The sequence below is a fragment of the Podarcis gaigeae genome (genome assembly GCF_964106915.1).
Source record: "Podarcis gaigeae genome assembly, chromosome: 2".
Lineage (NCBI taxonomy): Eukaryota > Metazoa > Chordata > Lepidosauria > Squamata > Lacertidae > Podarcis > Podarcis gaigeae.
The window spans coordinates 62,340,758-62,359,057 of record NC_139679.1 but is presented as its reverse complement, the minus strand read 5'-3'; the positions used below and the strand labels follow the sequence as shown (position 1 = coordinate 62,359,057).

Sequence of the window (18,300 nt, the reverse complement as noted above, 5' to 3'; positions counted from 1 at the left end):
GATTATTTATTTCTAATTGTTTGTTTCTATTTTACAGTTTTGGGATTATTATTTTTAGAAATTGATTTTTATTCACCCTGACCAGATGGCTATGAATCCTCTGGAGCAGTATAGTGGCCTAGAATTGCAAACCATGTCCCCCTTTTCCGTAGCAGGAACCTCCAGTGGATCTGCCTCTTTTACAAATGGAAGGGGCTCTTCCATTTATAGAGGGACACACTAGATCCAGTCTATTGTGGAGTAATGGGTGCTATTTTTTTTTTTGAGAAAACAAAGATTTCAAAACAAAATAAAAAAATTCCTTCCAGTAGCACCTTAAAGACCAACTAAGTTAGTTCTTGGTATGAGCTTTCGTGTGCATGCACACTTCTTCAGATACAGTGGTGCCTCGCAAGACGAAATTAATTCGTTCTGCAAGTCTTTTCGTCTTGCGGGTTTTTCGTCTTGCGAAGCACGGTTTCCCATAGGAATGCATTGAAAATCAATCAATGCGTTCCTATGGAAACCGCCTTCAGACCAGGTCCGGGGACAGTCTGTCCCCCGACCTCTTCTGAAGGCCGGCGGGGGGGCGAAAGTCTTTGCTCCCCCCCCCCGCCTGCCTTCCCGGGACAGCGGAGACTTCTCCGCTGTCCCGGGGCGATCTTAAAATGCTGGCGGGTGGCAGCGAAGCCTTCGCTGCTGCCCGCCAGCATTTTAAAAACCCCGGGACAGCGGAGGACTTCTCCGCTGTCCGGGGCCATCTTAAGTCGTCAGACCCTTCTACACGTAAGCTCATACCAAGAACTAACTTAGTTGGTCTTTAAGGTGCTACTGGAAGAAATTTTTTATTTTGTTTTGACTATGGCAGACCAACACGGCTACCTATCTGTAAAGATTTCAAAAATATCCGAAGGAAGAAACTGAAATTTCATTTTCATAAGTGTGTACGCTCTCATTCCCAACATACTGACTACATGTTTTCATTTGTTCAAAAGCACAGGGCTTTTCTTTCCTATAAAATATTTGATGCCCTTGAGTAGAAAGCTTGCAGTATTGCATATACATATTCCTTTAAGAAATACCACGGTAAGCCATTTGTGTTTGGAGAAAGAATACTATAAATCCTAAAATATCATCAATTTGTTTGATTTGATACAATATTTGTATTCCGCTTTTTTGACGACAAGCGTTGAGTTCAAAGCAGCTCACAATAATCCCAAAAGGATTTTGTGTGTGGCGGGGGGGAGAGCTGGACCATTGTAAACACTATAATATCAAACACAAAAGCACATAAATAAAGCAAACCACAATAAATTCACCAGAACAATGAATACAGTTCTGTAAAATCTATGGTTCCAGCCATGTCTTGCCTCAGATTTTCTTATGCTTGGTTTACTTAGCACAGATGCAGCAGTGAATAGCAACACCAGCCCTTCCCAGTCATCATCTATCAATGACATTTCATCCATGTCGACAGAACAAACATTGGCTTCAGACACAGACAGCAGCCTTGATGCTTTGACAGGAACACTTGAAGGATGCCGGTGATCAGCTTTGCAGATTTAACATTGGCAAAGAACTTTTGCTTCTGTTGGGCCTGAAATGCTTGTAAGTTTATGGAACCAAGTCAAGAAACTCCATGTTCTGCATGTTTTTTTTCTAAAGTAATGCCTGTGATTTTACTCAGTTGAAATAAGACTATCTGCTTAATAGTGTAAAATGAAAGCAACTTCATATCTCGGGTCGAAACAAATATTACTATACCTATTCTGTTTTAACCTACATCAGGTGAGCAGTTAGAGTAACTCAAAGCTCTAATGAGTTTATGGGCATTCTGTCAGACATTTGAAATATAATCAATATAAATTTCAAAGAAAAAGAAGAAAGCCATTGTAAGTGGCGTTGAATGTATATCTTTACAATTACATGCATTTGCTATATTAGTGTATTTTGCTGGTATTTTCAGTACTGTAAAATATAGAGGCAGTTGTTTACCTACATAGCATTCTTTTCTCGGGGCCTTTTCCTCTCCACCTCCTAATTTCTGTACTTTTCTATAGAAGAAGCAAACTTGTGAATTCTTGCTTCATCTTTACATCTGAATGTAACTCTGCTTCTCTGAATGTGCTCTTTCAGTGCTTTCATTTCAAGGGGTAAGGTGGAATAAGCAAAACGTGCCATGTGGGAATTTTTCTTAATTCTTGCATGCATTTATGCATTAGTGTGTCTTTTGAAAATAAGATTTTGGGGGTCTTTAAAGCAGTTCATAAAACACTCGTAGAAATCCTGACCCCTTTTTTCATACTCTGGCATTTCCATGGAAAACTTGATTAAGAATGGGGGCATTCAAAGGGGTTGGAGGCCTACCTTGACCCTTTGAATAGACATTAAAATATCTGCTTTTATGGTCTGTATATTAAAAGGGATCTTTACTCCCTATGTATAAATAACTACATCTACATCCAGAATAAATAGAAACTTCTAAAAGAAAGTGAAAGGGGCTATTTTAAACACCGAACTGTATGAAAAGGACTACATTTATTATACATAATTGTGTGTCCCCTGCCCTCTTTCTTTGGCATATTCCAAAGGCAAACACCAGTTTGACATGATTCAGTTTCTTTCTAGCTCTAAAAAATTGTAATTCGTCACACCTTGAGCTTGAGTTAAAACTATTCACCTAGGGTTTAAAATGAAAATGTTTATGTGAATGTGTAGGTGGGTTGCCAGACTAACACTTTGTATTAGATATGGTGGGAGGAACAAAGTTATGAGACAATCCCATGTGGTGCAACAGGCTTACTGGCAAGCTCTAAACAATGCAGATTTCTGGCTTGGTGATGGACATCTGTTTGTTCCACTGAAAACCAAAGTCAGACTATATATGCCATCGTTCTGCTCTGGCACCAGCACTTTACTAACATCAAAATCTGATGCAAGATTACTTGGAAGTATGTCCTAAGGAATTCAGTGAGGTCTACTCCCAGGTGAGTATAGGATTGCAGCCTAAATAGATGTTTGTAGGATAAGCACTCTCAGGCAATGGTCCACAAATACATTTTAGAGTAGCTTGTATCATGTTGCTGCATTTGCTGCTACAGACGTCTCTTTGAATTTGCTCTTAGGGTTTTCCAGATGTGCATGTAAATTTATTGCTATCTTTTCACTTGAGACTTGCGGCTGAACATGGGAACTGCCTCCTTTAAAGATTGTGCTTGAGATGCGAGATGGTATGAAATTTGTTTGTGGTAGCTATTTATTATGTGCAGCTGCCAGCAGCTGATGAATTTGTGATACATTTGTGTGATACATTTGTGTATGAGTTGATTTTTGGATGAATGGATTGCCCCAATCCAGAGTGCTTATTCAGGTATGTCATTCATTTCAGTAGAAGTTAATTTCAGGTATGTTATTAAAAATAAAACTTACATTTTTAAAGAGCCCTGTAAAACTGTTGGCCAGGATCCTAAGAATCACATGCACATTATGCCCCCCCCCCTTGCAATGCATTGGTCGTCAGGGTACCTGACTTTCAGGAGTGATTTTTCTAAGGTTCAGTCCCAGTGCACAATTAAAACTAGGTGTGTAAACCTTTGGAACCTGGATGTAATTTATAATCTAATACAGGCATCCCCCCCACTTACATGTGTTCTACTCATGTGTGACTGCTTGAATGCATAGCGCTGGTTGGTGAATGAATGAATGAAAGAATGAATGAATAAATAAATAAATAAAAAATAAAAAAATAGAATAATACCAGGAAATGGTGGAAGAAAGCTGTAAAGTCCTTGTGACACATGAGGAGATCCTCTCCGGAGTCCGAAGAAGATGTCAGTGAGGGTGGAGGAAGCCCCGAAGAGACCTGATGTGCAGCAGGGTTTTGTTAGGCTGCTCAGCCTCCCCATCTAACAGCTGGTAGCGCAGGCACATCTACATTCGTGTGTGGCCTTCAGCCTCCAACCAGCCCCAGAGCTTTAACTCTAGTTGAAGAGAGAGTCATGTGGAGAGTGGGAGAGAGAGCTAGAGAGCAGGGGGAAATATGCATTTAGAGTCTTTTCAGAGGGTGCTTCCCACTTTATGTGATTTCACTTATGCATGTGGGGGCCCAGAATAAACTCCGTATAAGTGGGGGGACGCCTGTACTTGTATAGCAGGATCCATATGGATGGCACCTAGGACAGGTTGGTGTCCCAAATTAACACTCAGCATTGGGGAAAACAGCAGAGGAACATGAGGGAAGAAAGAGACGATTAGCAGGGAACAAGTGAAGGAATAAGTTCTAGACTAAAAGTTCAAGTTGTTTGACATCTTGGCCGCCCCATCTTGATTCATAATGTTGTCTGACATTCTACTGGCTGTGAATGTTGAAATGACTTCCTACTAAATCTCTATACCTAAAGATGTAAAGTATGCAAAGAATCCTCCCTGAGTGCTTTTGCTAAAGCTGAACACAGACAGAAAGAAAATTACTCCTTTTAAAAAACTATCAATGCATAACTATGGCATTATTTTTCATTCTATAGTGTAATTCTATAGTACATCTGCAGGGTGAGGGATGCAGCCTTCCTCCCATTGGGTTTGATACAACTCAATGTATTTAACAAAAAGTTGTATAAGGAGGTGTTGCAGAGCAACTCTGACTTCTTAAAGTAGCATTTTTATTAAGCTATTCTTTGAAGAGAGTCTAAATTATCGATTATACCTACAAATAGAAAAATAGAAATCTATGTTTTAACTAAGAATATATGCTTCAATGTGTGCTTAATAAAAAAGAGGTTTCCCATTCATATGCAGATTTATCCCAGTATAACTTAATTAAATAATGACAAATTAGTCCTAAAAATTAACGTCACTGTAAATAGCGTTAATGTATGTTAGTTTTATAGGATTTAAATCTTTCAAAATGTACATTGTACTTCCAGAACCACTATGAAAATATTTTCATAAATGTTTGTAAATGTGGGGCATTCAAGGATTATGTATGTATACTTTGTATGAAATATCTAGTAATTGGAGCATTCTTTTCTGAATGTGCTGTACTGCAACAGAGACTGGGCTCTGTTTCATGCTTCAGCGTTACTTTAGGATTATCACACAAAGTTTTCCCAGGGGTGGGGCAGAAGTACACAAGGACTCTAGTGAGTTGTGTGAAGGCTGTGACACTGGAGCTATTAGAGCAACCAGAGGCTTGTGCTTCAACAGTATGAGGAACAACTAGTTCAGATCACAGGAATTCAGTTGTCCTGATTTGGTTGAGACAGCTTGTTTTCTGGAGTCTGCCCTGCCAAAATGTCTAGTCATCAAGAAGCAGCCCTGGGTTGAACTGCTCTTGAATGCTAAGTGTGTGGAGGAGGGAGGCTGCTGTTGTTCAGTGGTGACAGAAAGGCACTCTGCACATGCTAACAAATACTTTTAATATCGTATTCTAAGACTCATCTCTAATATTGGAAAAAGGAATCATGGGCTGAGCTCTAGTGATTCTTTGTATCAGTTTGGTGACAAGGGAGAGCTTGCCTATAACAAGAAATGGAGTGGGGGGGGGACACACACGGTAGTGGGGAAAAACATTTGTGAAGAACTTGTTGCTGAAAGGAAAGTGAAGAGGAAAATTACTGGATTGAAGTGTGGAGGAGAATGGAATGTAAATGTGTTCTGGTTATAGCTTACTGGCAGCAAAAGTGAAGTTTGTGCTTAATTTTTATATAGTGTTGGGTGAGATATGTCATGTTCATTATAAAGCAGCCTTGCATCACTGTCTAAACACATACTCTTAAGTTTGGAAATAAATAAGATGGCCACTTTTAAAAGCTCTTGTAACACTTTTCTTCAATATAATGCTTTTATAGGGCTTTGTTCTCTCAAGTGGCAAACCTGGGCTGTACCACTTCAGACCAGAGCTGGGAGCTTACATGACTGGGTGGCCCTTCATAATTTATAATAAGCCTTCACATAGAATGTCAAAGAAATATAGTTAACACACGCACACACGTCTCTGCTCAGGTAATATTTTCACCAACTTAGAAGTACTGTCACCTTGTCACCTAGCATCTCCACTTTTTCCAGTTCTTATTTTAAAATATGTTAATTGTAATATTTCATTCTCTTGTAAACTGCCTATGTCAAAGGGACGAGACGCGGTAAATCAGTGGTGGAGAACCCCACCACCAGGTCCCAGATGCAGCCCCTCCTGCCTCACTGCCTGCCCTGTGCAATTCTTCCTGGGTCAGGCCCCATCCCAGGCCAGGCCTCTCATTGGCCCTGCTCAGTCCTGCCTTGAGCACTTTTCCTTGAACTGTGACAGTGCCTCTTGCTTGTCTGGATGGAGCAATGTGGGGGTGCAGAAGCCTCTGACCTTTGCAGGGTCGGAATGTAACTTACTGTACAAAGATAAGAATTGCTCCTCTTGTGCCACCCACTTTTGCCCATCCACCACTGTCTTATAGCCTTTGGAAGGTTATGCATGAAGGAATGCACCCCTGCCGTAAATGAGTGAGATACATATTTGCAAACTGTTTTCTTCTTCTAGTATAGGAAATGTTATTCTAGTAAATCAAGTGATAAGGTTATTTTTTTGACCAGTTTCATTACCGAAAGGTAGAACTAACATGAGTATGGGGCAGACAGTGGGAAAACATGACCCAGTGGGCCACTTCCATAACTTTACTAGTTAGTGCTGTGGGTTAAACCACAGAGCCTAGGGCTTGCTGATCAGAAGCTCGGCAGTTCAAATCCCTGCAACAGGGTGAGCTCCCGTTGCTCGGTCCCTGCTCCTGCCAACCTAGCAGTTTGAATGCACGTCAAAGTGCAAGTAGATAAATAGGTACCGCTCCGGCGGGAAGGTAATGGCATTTGTGTGCGCTGCTCTGGTTCGCCAGAAGCGGCTTAGTCATGCTGGCCACATGACATGGAAGCTGTACGCCGGCTCCCTCAGCCAATAAAGTGAGATGAGTGCCGCAACGCCAGAGTTGTCCGCGATTGGACCTAACGGTCAGGGGTCCCTTTACCTTTACCTTTATCATTATCTTGTATCTACAGCAGCTTCAAAATAGGTAATTCTAGCACTTACTCATTTAAGAATCCAGAATCTATATCTATTAATTATGTATTAGGACTAAACCTGAAACCTAAATTTGCACACTGGTCTTGTTGCCACAAAAGAATGTAAGTATTATATAACATGGATTCAAACTTATACATGCTATTTTTAAAGTTCTAGCAGTGGAGGCTAATTCAGTTAGGTCATTTCTTCCTACAATTTAGATCAAGTTTATTCCTTTAAATATTTTCTGTCTTCTGTAGTTTGGTATCTTTGAGCCACTTAAATGTTCACCTTTTTAAAAGCTCTTTATGTGTATATATAATCAAGTATGGCTGTCTTTCAATAACAAAATCCCATCATGAGACTACTATAGCATGCTCTGGCAATACTGTGAAATATTTAAACCACCATTCTTTGTCAGTAGTTCTACTTAACTGCTCACCTGAAAGGGAGAATGAAGAAAATTGGCTATTAAATGTTGAGATTTTATATTCTACATATTTCTTTAAACATAATACTGAGTAGCTGAATGGCATTGCAGAGATGGAGTAGATGTAAAAACTGTCTTTGCATGTACCCTTGTCATTTGTTCAGAACATTACGGAAATTAGAAGCAACCCATTCTCAGTCTGAATTGTTTGTAGAAAGTGTTTTGAAGAAATGATTTTGTGTGAACATGCATATTTATGATTAATTATATAAAGAGAGGCACGTATCTGCACAGATCATACCAAATAGATAACAGCTGCTTTGGTACGTTTGGGGAAGTGGCAAAAAAGGAAATTAAGAGAGGGTTCTGCATACCTTAAATGTCCATAATATTACAATGTAAGTATGCAAAGAGAGTCAAGTCACTAGTGCTTTTTGCTGCTTCCTGTAATGTGTGGAAGAGTGCTTCCTGCGTGCTTAGGTTTATACACAGCCTCTGAAATAGTATCATTTTCTATTCAGTAAAACTAAATTTATCAAATAGTTCAGGCTGGTTAAATCTAATAACAAGGGTTTGTTTATGTACCCCAATGTTTACTTTTGGGCTAACCTAGGCATCTGCATGTGTTCTATTTGGTGTTGGGTTTAAAAACAACACAGCTGTACCCTCACGGATCCATCCTTTCAAGTCCTGTGTTTCAGCATGAGCTGCTTAATTTTAAACTCATTTTGTTACTGTTACAGGTTTACATGATTTTCTGTGGAATGTATGCACTTCCGAGTAGATATGGGGAGCCCACGGCTCTCCATATGTTGTTGGATTGCAAGTCCCATCATCCCTGCCCCTTGGCCATACTGTCTGGGGTGGCGGGAGTCCAACAACATCTGAGGGCCACCAGTTCCTCATTCTTTGCTTTGGAAGGAGGGTCTAGGATCCAGATTTCTAAGTTAGGTGAGCCCAGTAGACCTTTTTACTCTTATTTTCCTTTGAACACCACACCATGGGCTATATCACAAACTGGTTTTGAAACTCTCTTCAGTTTCAAGAGAGACATGCCATGTGCTGTGGGAGGGGGCTGCTCTGAAGCTCCCTGGGGCATGTGGAACTAGGTATATGGTTCTTTGAATTTAGGCTCAAGGCAATTAAGATGTAGGAAGAATGGATCTGTAGTTTTAGGCTACAGCTTAACACCCCAGGAGTTCAGCGGGAAGATAAGTATGCAGTTTGCAAATTTGTGCTAGGTTGCACTAAAAGCTGCAGGATCTAAATTGAGATCAGTTTTTTGAAACAGAATTGGTGGCCATAATAATGTGCAAGATGCATGCTGGATAGCATTCCTTATAAATATCTGGAATTTATTCCTCAAGTGCAGAGGCATCCTTCTTGACCGTGCCTCAAAGAATACTGGTCCAGTCTTGGCAGCAATCCAGTCATACCTTGGGTTGCGAACGCTGCAAGTTGCGCGTTTTCGGGTTATAGATCGCACCAAACCTGGAAGTACTGGAATGGGTTACTTCTGGGTTTCGGCACTCGCGCATGTGCAAAAACACTAAATTGTGCTTTGCCATGCGCAGAAGTGCTGAATCGCATCACGCGCGTGCACAGACATGGCACTGCAGGTTGTGAATGCTGCGGATTGCAAGCATGTCTCCTGCACGGATCACGTTCGCAACCCAAGGTTCCACTGTACAGTTTATGTAGGGAACTGGATTGTTAAACTGAGGTGCAGAACTGCAAGCTTAAGAAAGGCTGGTCAACATTTTGTAAATTCAGTATGAACGTTGTCTGTAAAATTCTGCACACAGATGAAGTCAGTGTATGTAGTATGGAATTGATCAGGGCTTGATGCTACATTTAGTGATACTGTTGGAGCTAAATGTTTTCCTGGACATGTGTGTACTTGGATAACATACTTGAAGTTAATGTGATGTGCACATCTGCTTCCAGAGACAGAACTTGGAGTCAGGTTAAATTCCCTCAGCTGACTTGCCTGATCCTTAATTTCATAACTTCACCATCAATGTTGCTGAGATCACTTTTTATATGTTGCGTTATGAAAAACAGTGAACCAAAATTATAAGATAATTTGTTTAGATTCTACTTTTAATACCTTTATGTAATTTTTTTAAATTTTATTTTATGCTTGGTATGCATGTTGAGAATCTCTTGTGCTAAAGAATTACAAGCCATCTTCTCATATGAACAAAGCAAAAGGAAAACACATGTTCTCATTTTTAAACTATAAAACAATTGTATTTTATTTTTATAATTGTAATTCTGATTGTGGATTTCACTGCCATTAACTCATTGTGCATATTGTAGATAAGTCTGGGTCCTATATTTCAATACGTATATGAATTTGTAAAAATAAAGTAGAAATATACTACTTGGAAGTAGTAAATTAATTGGTTCCTTAATTCATTTGATTCTAATGGTTCCAAAATTGAAAAGAAAATGTACTTAAGGTTCAAATTGTGTATTTAAGATTTTAATTTTTACTTTGTCATGCTGCTGCTTAATTTTTCTGAAAGAGTGCCTGCATTTTTGCACAGCAATCTGTTTTGTTAATTGTGTTTTTTAAAGCACTTTAGGGCTCTTCTAAACACAACCATGCCTCCTCTCTCATCACACAATCTTTATTTATTAAAAGTGTTTGGAATTGATGCAGTCCAGCACGAACGCAGTAGCTGCTTACGTAGGGCTCTCCATAATGCATATGAGGGAAATTTTCCTCCTCTCTCCTCTGGTGCTCATCTATGGGTGCATATAAAGGCCCTGCACTAGTGTGTAATGGGAGATTGGTGCTTTAACATCATCCCTTATGATCATCTAATGTATTCTCTCTGCTCAGTCAAAAAAATGAAAGCTTGGAGCCAGATACTCTTGCCCAAGTAAAGCAAGAGGGCTAGATGGGATGTGGAAGGTGTGTGTTTCTGTGCACCCACATACCCCAGTTCCCTGTAACAGCCTTGCCTGCCGACTGTCCATAATCTTTTACACGTGCTGTGGAAAGGTTGGGAGAAACAGGCTCATATGTCAACAGGGATCACGCTGTGTGTTGCTGCGCCTGTTGTGGACTGAATTAATATAATTGTAGTTAGGGTTTCTGGGGAGGAGACTAGTTTAAACCAAGATATTGATTTTTTTTAAAAATAAAACTATTTTTAAACATTTTGGATGTGCATTTTTTTTTTTTTTGCTTAAAAGTTAGTGTACTTTAATGTCAGGTGGAAATAACCCTGAAATAGAAAGCTGAGTTTCAAAATCCATAGCTAAGTGCTTTTGCAAACTGTCCAAGATCTGTGTACACTTGGCTGTGAGCTTGTTAAAGTAATGGGACTTAAGTGCATTATGTCTTTCTGGATTCGAAATTACTGCTAGCAATCAGGTTCTTCATTAGATTTTTTTTTTTAAAAAAATAATCTTTGGCTATGCATCATAAATTAGCTTTCCAGTATTTATACTATGAAAGTACCCAGATAAGCTTGCAGGAATCAACCCTTGTGCATGCTAGACAGGCAATTTATATAAAATGTACACAAAGATGGGATCCCATCTCAGTGACAAGCCCTGGTTCTGTCCATAGTATTTCTCTCACAAGTACGCATACTTTTTTTTTGCAGATATAGGGCTTTAGTGCTGCACTATGTGCCTTAGACTGAAACACAGAGGACAGCTTAATCATCTTTCTCCCATTCATAATGAAGGTGAATTATGTATGTTAATGATGGCCATATTTGATTGCTGTAGAAGTGCACATGAGAAAGGAAGCTGTACCCTTCCCACTTTTTCATAGCAGATGCTACTGTGAGGTGCTATCATCTTTTAGGGGAAACAGTGGTGACTGAAACAAAAAAGAAATGTGCACAATTTTGTAATGAATTTTTGATGCCTACATGAATTTTTTCAACAAGAATTGGCATAGCAATATGGTTGACATTTTTATATGCATATATTTTTAAATGGTTGTTGGTTTATGTTTAGCTATTGTCCTTTTCCAGAGTGTTTGGGTTTTCTTTACAAAAAGTTATTGTGGAATACTGAAGGAAATGTAGATTTCTACAAAAAAAAAAATGCTGTTTCCGCTTCTGGGTCTTTTACTGGGTAATGCATGAAACATATTTTCAAGGGCCAAATGTAACTGTTAAATTCAAAAGTCAATGAAGTATTTAATTAAAGGCAATACACAAAGCATATCAGTCTAGCTAAACTTTTGAATAAAAACCTTAGGTGAACTTTTGAGCATTTTTCAAGTATCCCTCCTCTTAAAACTAAAATATTAGATTGTGGTAGATCCTCATTAATTTTTTGAGAATGACTCCAGGGATTTCCAGAGGTTGATTCACACAACCTTAAGACTGTTTGTGCTGATTACATTTTTCAAGTGTTTGCAGTGCTATGCTAAACCAGGAGTTGCTTCACTATGGGTGTGTTATCGCACTGTAGTAACCTGGCCACATCACTGTGGTTTGAAAGCCTCAAAAGCTGATGTGTGAATCAGCCTGAAGACTTGTGTTGCCACTGAAGTTAAACTGTAGCCACACTGGTTGAATTTGGCAGTGCTGTGCTAACAGATGTTATAGTTAGCTGTTCCCCTAGTTTCCAGTAACTTTAAACAATCCAGCTAGATTTTGGCTTAGGGCAGAATGTTTTGGAACCTCCATTGTACAAGCCCAGTCAAAATGAGTAAGCTGTCGGTGGCCTTCATTGATTTAAATGGCGCTTACATTGAAGGTCCCAGTACATTATGCCTGTAACATGCTTAGGTGAACTATTGGAGAGCTCTCTATGAAAATATTGTTTTTAACAAACAGCCTTAAATTGTTTCCTCATATTTGCATTTTTATCTTTCAGATTTCCCCCATAAGCCTTTGTTTTTACAATATTGTTTATTCCCTGTAAAACATGTGCTGCGATGTATGTGCCTGTATTCAAGTGATTTATATATACAAATTATCACAGAAAAATGGCATCAAGTCCTAATATCCTCACCATGTTTGGAGTCTCGGGTCATTTATTGTGTCAGTTTGAAATGTGCTTTCAGACTAAACCTTTGAAATCTCAGTGTATTGATACATCAAATGACCTGTTCTGTGTACTAAATGAGGCTCTTGACACATTTCATTCTTGATGCTTGTGCAATGTTCTGTGGAAAATGGAAGTGAATTATTTTATACCATGGCTACTTCAACAAGATTAGATGCCTCCCCCCTCAGAACTCGACTTTTGAAAATAAGGTTATTAATAGTGAATTATTAAGTGTTAGCTTTTAGTCTTATTTTAATTTGGGTTTCCATTTCTCCCCAATAGTCTTGTCTTTCAACATCTATATTAAAGGCACTGTAAAAATGAAATAAATGTGGACAAAATGTATATAAGAATTCTGGCTTGCTGGTTTTTGTGTCTCAACATTAGTATTTCTATACTTCTTTGGAATGGTGGAGGGAAATATGGATAATCTTGGAAGAGCAATTTTAAGTTGAATAAAAAAATGAGAGCAAAATATTTTTTTAAACCACTAGTTGGATGGAGGGGAAACCTCAGAGGTGGTGTAGATGATTATTAGAATACTCCAGGATCATGTGAAACAGGAAAACTACAAATGCCATAATAATGCCACTGTGGATATTTAGAGACATGGCCGGTATCATCTACATGTGATGTTCTTTCAGGCCCTTGTTGCTTATTTTGCATTTAAAGCAAGCAAAATTATTGACCATCTACAACAGGGGGAGCAGCTAATCTGTGCTATCTAGATAATCTGTGAACTCCCAACGTCAGCCAGCATGGCCAATAGTCAGGTTTTATGGGAATCATAGTCCAGCAACATCTTGAGGACACACGGGTCAGCTGCCCTACCTACAAAAATTAAAATCCACTTCTAGAAACCTTTTCCTTGACTATCCTTGCTTGAAATATAAAACAGGAAAGCAACATTTTGTTTCTGGGGCAAGGTTTCCCATTACACACAGGTTTTTAAAGTTAACAGAATTGGTTACAAATGGATAATATTAAGGTATTCTGTAGCATAGGCCAGTACACTTAAAAACTCAGTAGGGAATTGCAGATCTTTGAAATGACAATAATGGGTTTTACCGTATTTTTTGCGCTATGGGACGCACTTTTTCCCCTCCAAAAATGAAGGGGAAATGTGTGTGCGTCCTATGGGGCGAATGCAGGCTTTCGCTGAAGCCTGGAGAGCGAGAGGGGTCGGTGCACACTGACCCCTCTCGCTCTCCAGGCTTCAGGCAGCTCTCCAGGCTTCATGCTTCGTGCAGCTCTCGGCAAGCCGTGGGAGAGCTGCGCAACTTCGGGCAGATATCCGCAAGCCTGGGGAGACCGGTGCGACTTCCCGCCGGGCTCCCTAGGCTTGCGGATAGCAGCCTGTTCTGTGTGCTGGGGTCGGGGGAAGCTTGGGCTTCCCCCGCCCCAGCCCCATGCCTGGGGGGGGGGAAATAAAATTTTTATTTATTGAACCTCTACATTCCCCAATTTTATTGTAATTTATTGAACCTCTACATTCCCCAATAATATTTAATGATGCAAAGTTTCAGTTGGATTTCATAGTTGCATTTTGTATAATTTTTGGAGGGGGTGGGGGGGACAACCCTCTTCTGTTTTATAACTAAAAGAACTTTTTGCTATATGAGTTCTGTTGTGGAAAATAATTTTTTTTCCGTTCCAGTGTGGTTCTCTGCCTGAGAGGTAGCTTTGCTGGATATATAGCATTCCACCATCCCCAATCTTCGTAATCAAGAAGGCCGTGTACCTCCTTTGTTGTGTTAGTAGCCAATCCTGGGGACCGGGAATGCCACATGGAACATTCATTTTTATTTTACTTTGTTAAATTTATCCCACTTTTTCCCATCCTTGAACCCAAAGTATACATGTGGTTCCCACTTAGCCAGTCACTGAAGGAACCTAGAACTTCTTAGCTTCAGCAAGGTGGTGGCCTCATGTGCCTTCAAACTATGCCTTGTGCTTACATTTAGGTCCCTAAATATATCCCCTCCACCACTGTTCTACCTGACTTCCTTCTTGGCAATGGCAGCTAGTAACCACTGGAGCTGGTAGGACAGTCAAGTGGGTCAATGAAGGCATGGCTAATTTATTCCGGTTTTCTCCCCATCCTCCTTTGCAAAGATACTGTGAACAGGTAAGCAGCTTTCCTCCTGAGTTTGCCTGCCTGCTTGCCTCCTCCTCTTTTTGTCTTTATTTCCATATTATGATTAATCTAAGGAATGAGAAGTGGTGAGATAAGAGGATCTGTCTTCTCTTTCAGTATACACCTCTAAATGATTGCCACACAGTTTGGTGAATGGGTCTTCATTCTCTTTATCCATGTTGCCCATCATTGCAGTAATACAGATAGCAGACTATACCCCATGATAGGGGATTGTCCCCTGGAAAGGAAAAAAAAAGACTTCCAAAATTTAAAATCTCCAGAATTTAAACTCTCAAAGGATTGTTTTTTATTAAAAGTTGGAAGTTATATTGAGAAGCATTCAGGGTTCAAAAGCTTTCATGCATCTGAAACTCAGTAGGGCTGGTGCCTGTCTTAACTTCCTGGGGAAAGGAGTTCCATAGAGTTGGACTCTTGAAAGGATAGCTCCTCTTTGACATGAGTCATGTTTCTGGCCCATAGTCATGTTCTCCTGGATGACCTCAGTGGTTAACTTGGGATGCATAGGGTAAGGAGATCCCTAAGGTATCATGGGCCTCAGTTATTCAGGGTACAAGAGTACAAGAACTGTGAACCTGAAAATGGAAAGTCAGTGCAGGTCTCTTAGTAATCAAGGCTTGATTGTTACCAAAGCATGAACTACAGTGTTCACGTTACCCCTATCCAGGAATGGCTGTAGCTGACATATCAGCTGAAGCTGATAAAAGGTACTAATAGCCACAAAGGCCACCTGAGATTTAAGTGACAATGGTGGTTCAAGCAGCATACTCAAACTATGTACCTGCTCCTTCAGAGGGAGTGCAACCCCATCCAGGGCAGGTAATTGGGCCTGCATCCCAGATCAAAGAACTACCTACCCATAAGTCCTCTGTCTTCCCATAGTTCAGACTCAGCCCATCACTACATCCAGGCACTAGTCCCAGTCTTTCACTGCTGCTCCTAAATCACATGCGATAGAAAAACCGAGCTGAGTATCATCAGCATATGAACGGCACCTTGCTCCAAAACGCCAAATGCCTGCTCTCATCGGCTTCATTTAGTGTTGAATAGCATTGGGGATAAAAGAGTGCCTTATGGGATCCTGTAACGTAACTGCCGTGGGCCCGAGGAACATTTTCTCAATGCTACTTTCTGGGCACAACGTTGCAACTAGAACCAATGCCGCCCCCCACACCAAATTCATGCCACGGAGCCAATCCAGCAGCCTGCCATGGTCAATGGTATCATAGGGTGTAACCCTGAATTCTGCATTAACTATTTGAATTAAGCATTGCACAACATACTTTACAACATATAGAAATATATTAAAATATAAGCAAGAAGAATTCTATATAATCATAGTATGTTATATTGCTCTGAAAAGTCCAGGATTTCCACCTTTTACATTTGGATGTAGTAAGAAAATGGGAGTGGCGGCAGCAGGGGAGCCAGAATCAAGGCCAGTCACTCCCTAGAAGCTCTGGCCAATTTGCTCTGTTATCTTTCCTTCATGTGTTAATTCTCCAAAAGTATCAAAAAACTCTTCCATTTCCCTCTGAAGTGCTTCATTCCTTCTCTCCGCATCTTTGTGTGCCCTCTCTGTGTTGCGCATTTTAATTTCCACCAAGCAATGCCACTTCCGTTGCTGACCCAGTTTCGAACGCAGATCTTTAATCTCTAACTGCAATTCTTTGTTCCGTTGTTCCAGGCTGTTGGCATAAACACAGACACTGTAGTTTAGCATTTCGCAGCCCACCTTTCTCCTGTCTTTTGACATAGTGATTTTTAAAGCATAGCACTTTTCAAGCGCTTCATTCTTGGCCCTATAAATAAGACACAATTCAAAGAAGGATACTGTTGCTCTTCTCACATGCCCTGATACAAAATTATTAAAACCATCACATCTATGACCAGATCAATCTCTCTATCTATTATGCCTGGTGCTGTTTGGAATCACAATCTTCACGCATTCATCACTTACAGAACCACACTGACTACAGGGGGCCCGTGGAGGGCAGGGGGAAGGGATATTATCCCCAGGAGCTCAAGTCTCATTGCAAGATGCAATAAGATTGTGGTAGAAAAAGAGGGAGGGTGAAAAGCTCACACTCCTATCTTTTTTCTATTGAAAACCACCACCACCCAACAAACGTGCATTCAGACAGCCACCCACAGACAGCCACCCAATACATGCCAGTCATACAGTCATATTTTTCTGTTGGCCTTTCTGGAAGAAAATACTGTTCTGGCAAAGCACAGTTATGTTCATTACTCCTTTAAAGGTCATAGCTAAAACTACAGCACCAGTTCAAAGTTTGCAGCATGTGATTATTTTTATTTTTAGTGCATTCTATATGTAAATCATTCCAACCTATTCTGGCAAAAACCAATAGGTGTTGCCAGTATCTAGAAACCAACACAACTCCTTGTCTTTTCGTAGTAGGAGCCCCTGAGAAACCCAAAGGAAAATGCATTAGAAATTTCAGGGACGGAGCTCTTACCTTGAAATCTTAGTCTCGTACTCTGCCTTCTGCCTGGCCATCTGCTGCTTTAGACTGACAAAGTGGTCCTGCCAGGAACTCTGACTTGTTGAGCTGTCATTGCTCGAGTGGGGATATTCGCTACAGTTGCTCATTTGGACTTGGTCCAAGCTGTCTCGAAGCCCCGAAATATTCGATGTGCCCTCATTAGTTTCTGCAAAATCTTCTGTGCACTTGGGTCTGCTAAAAAGCCTCGAAACTAGGTTTTCTTCAAGCATCGTGTCATCTGGGCAGTTCTTCCAAGAGACCTCGGCAATATTGTTTATATCCTTTAGGCTCATCAGAAAAGGGCATTCGGCTCAGTTCTAGGTAATAAGCAGTTTTGATTTTGTCCCTGTTCTTCTTTCACCCTGGACTGTGAGACTTCTCATCCTAGCTGCAGCTGTCTGAAGCTTCTCAAATGCTTGGAAATAATCCACTTTATTGGAGCCTGGGTCTTGTTTCAGCTCCAGAGCCTGTTCTTGATTTGGAATGGGAGACGCCTCAAGTTGCCGTGCTTCACATGTCCTCTTGCAGTGAGGGCTTGTTTCTGTCTGGCAGAGACAGTGCCCTTTTATTGCCCTCCTTTCTTTTGCCCTATGCAGTTTGATTGACGTGGGTGCATGGAACATTGACTGGCCCACGCACTGCTACTTGCTCCCTTCTGTTAAAATTTCTCCAGAACTGGCAGCAGAGAGGAAAGAAAACTTGGATTGCCTTCATGCAAGTACAAGGTCCTCTATGTCTTTTGTGAAGACAATAGAAGAAGTGTTTTAAATCTGATTTTGGATTTACTGGTGTCACAAGGGAGCTGAAGGAACGAAAACCAGCTTCTGCTTGGCTGGGTGGTGGTGCACCTCACTGTACTTCTACAGTGGTAAATTCTGTGTCTCACTAAATTGGTTAAGTTTTTGTCAAGACCAAACAGTACATTTATACAAAGCAATCATAACATCTTAAGTTAAAAACCAGAAAACAGTTTACATGTACAGATAAAATACTTCAATGTGCATTTGCTGAACCTTTCTGTAACAGAATGAACCTTTCTGTAACAGTCTTGTACCTGCCTCCTAGGAAACATTATAGATTTTGCTGACCTTCTCAAAGGAGGGGATCCGTGTATTTCCTTGCCAATGAAGAATGAAATGAACAATGCTGCAAATTCTCTACA

The 18,300-nt window shown here is 40.4% G+C and overlaps 2 protein-coding genes across 7 annotated transcripts in view; one reads left to right on the top strand and one right to left on the bottom strand.

Annotated features, from left to right (window-relative positions):
• The window catches only part of MAPK9 (mitogen-activated protein kinase 9), a 41,253-nt gene extending 28,424 nt beyond the window's left edge, over positions 1-12,829 (top strand). For 3 of the 5 annotated variants that reach the window (XM_083728582.1, XM_083728580.1, XM_083728581.1), the window contains one exon: positions 1,385-12,829. In XM_083728582.1, coding sequence (XP_083584708.1) covers positions 1,385-1,527 — 143 coding nt within the window. In that variant the 3' untranslated portion in view covers positions 1,528-12,829. Of the gene's footprint in view, positions 1-1,379 lie in introns of all 5 variants that reach the window. The other 2 variants (XM_083728583.1, XM_083728584.1) reach the window with 1 other exon arrangement.
• Positions 5,282-18,056, bottom strand: LOC310839718 (rho GTPase-activating protein 24-like). 2 transcript variants are annotated; one of them, XR_014561605.1, is made up of 3 exons: positions 17,112-18,054; positions 15,362-16,319; positions 5,282-13,469 (listed from the first exon to the last, which is right to left on the bottom strand). XR_014561605.1 is itself a non-coding variant. In XM_083728642.1 (2 exons), exons 1-2 carry the CDS (start codon positions 17,429-17,431, stop codon positions 16,082-16,084), a joined length of 558 nt encoding a protein of 185 aa, XP_083584768.1. In that variant the 5' UTR covers positions 17,432-18,056; the 3' UTR covers positions 14,759-16,081. The 2 variants fall into 2 exon arrangements, 1 of the variants encoding a protein (XP_083584768.1); XM_083728642.1 differs by lacking the exon at positions 5,282-13,469 and having other exon boundaries at positions 14,759-16,319; positions 17,112-18,056.
• Positions 18,057-18,300: the final 244 nt, after the last annotated feature.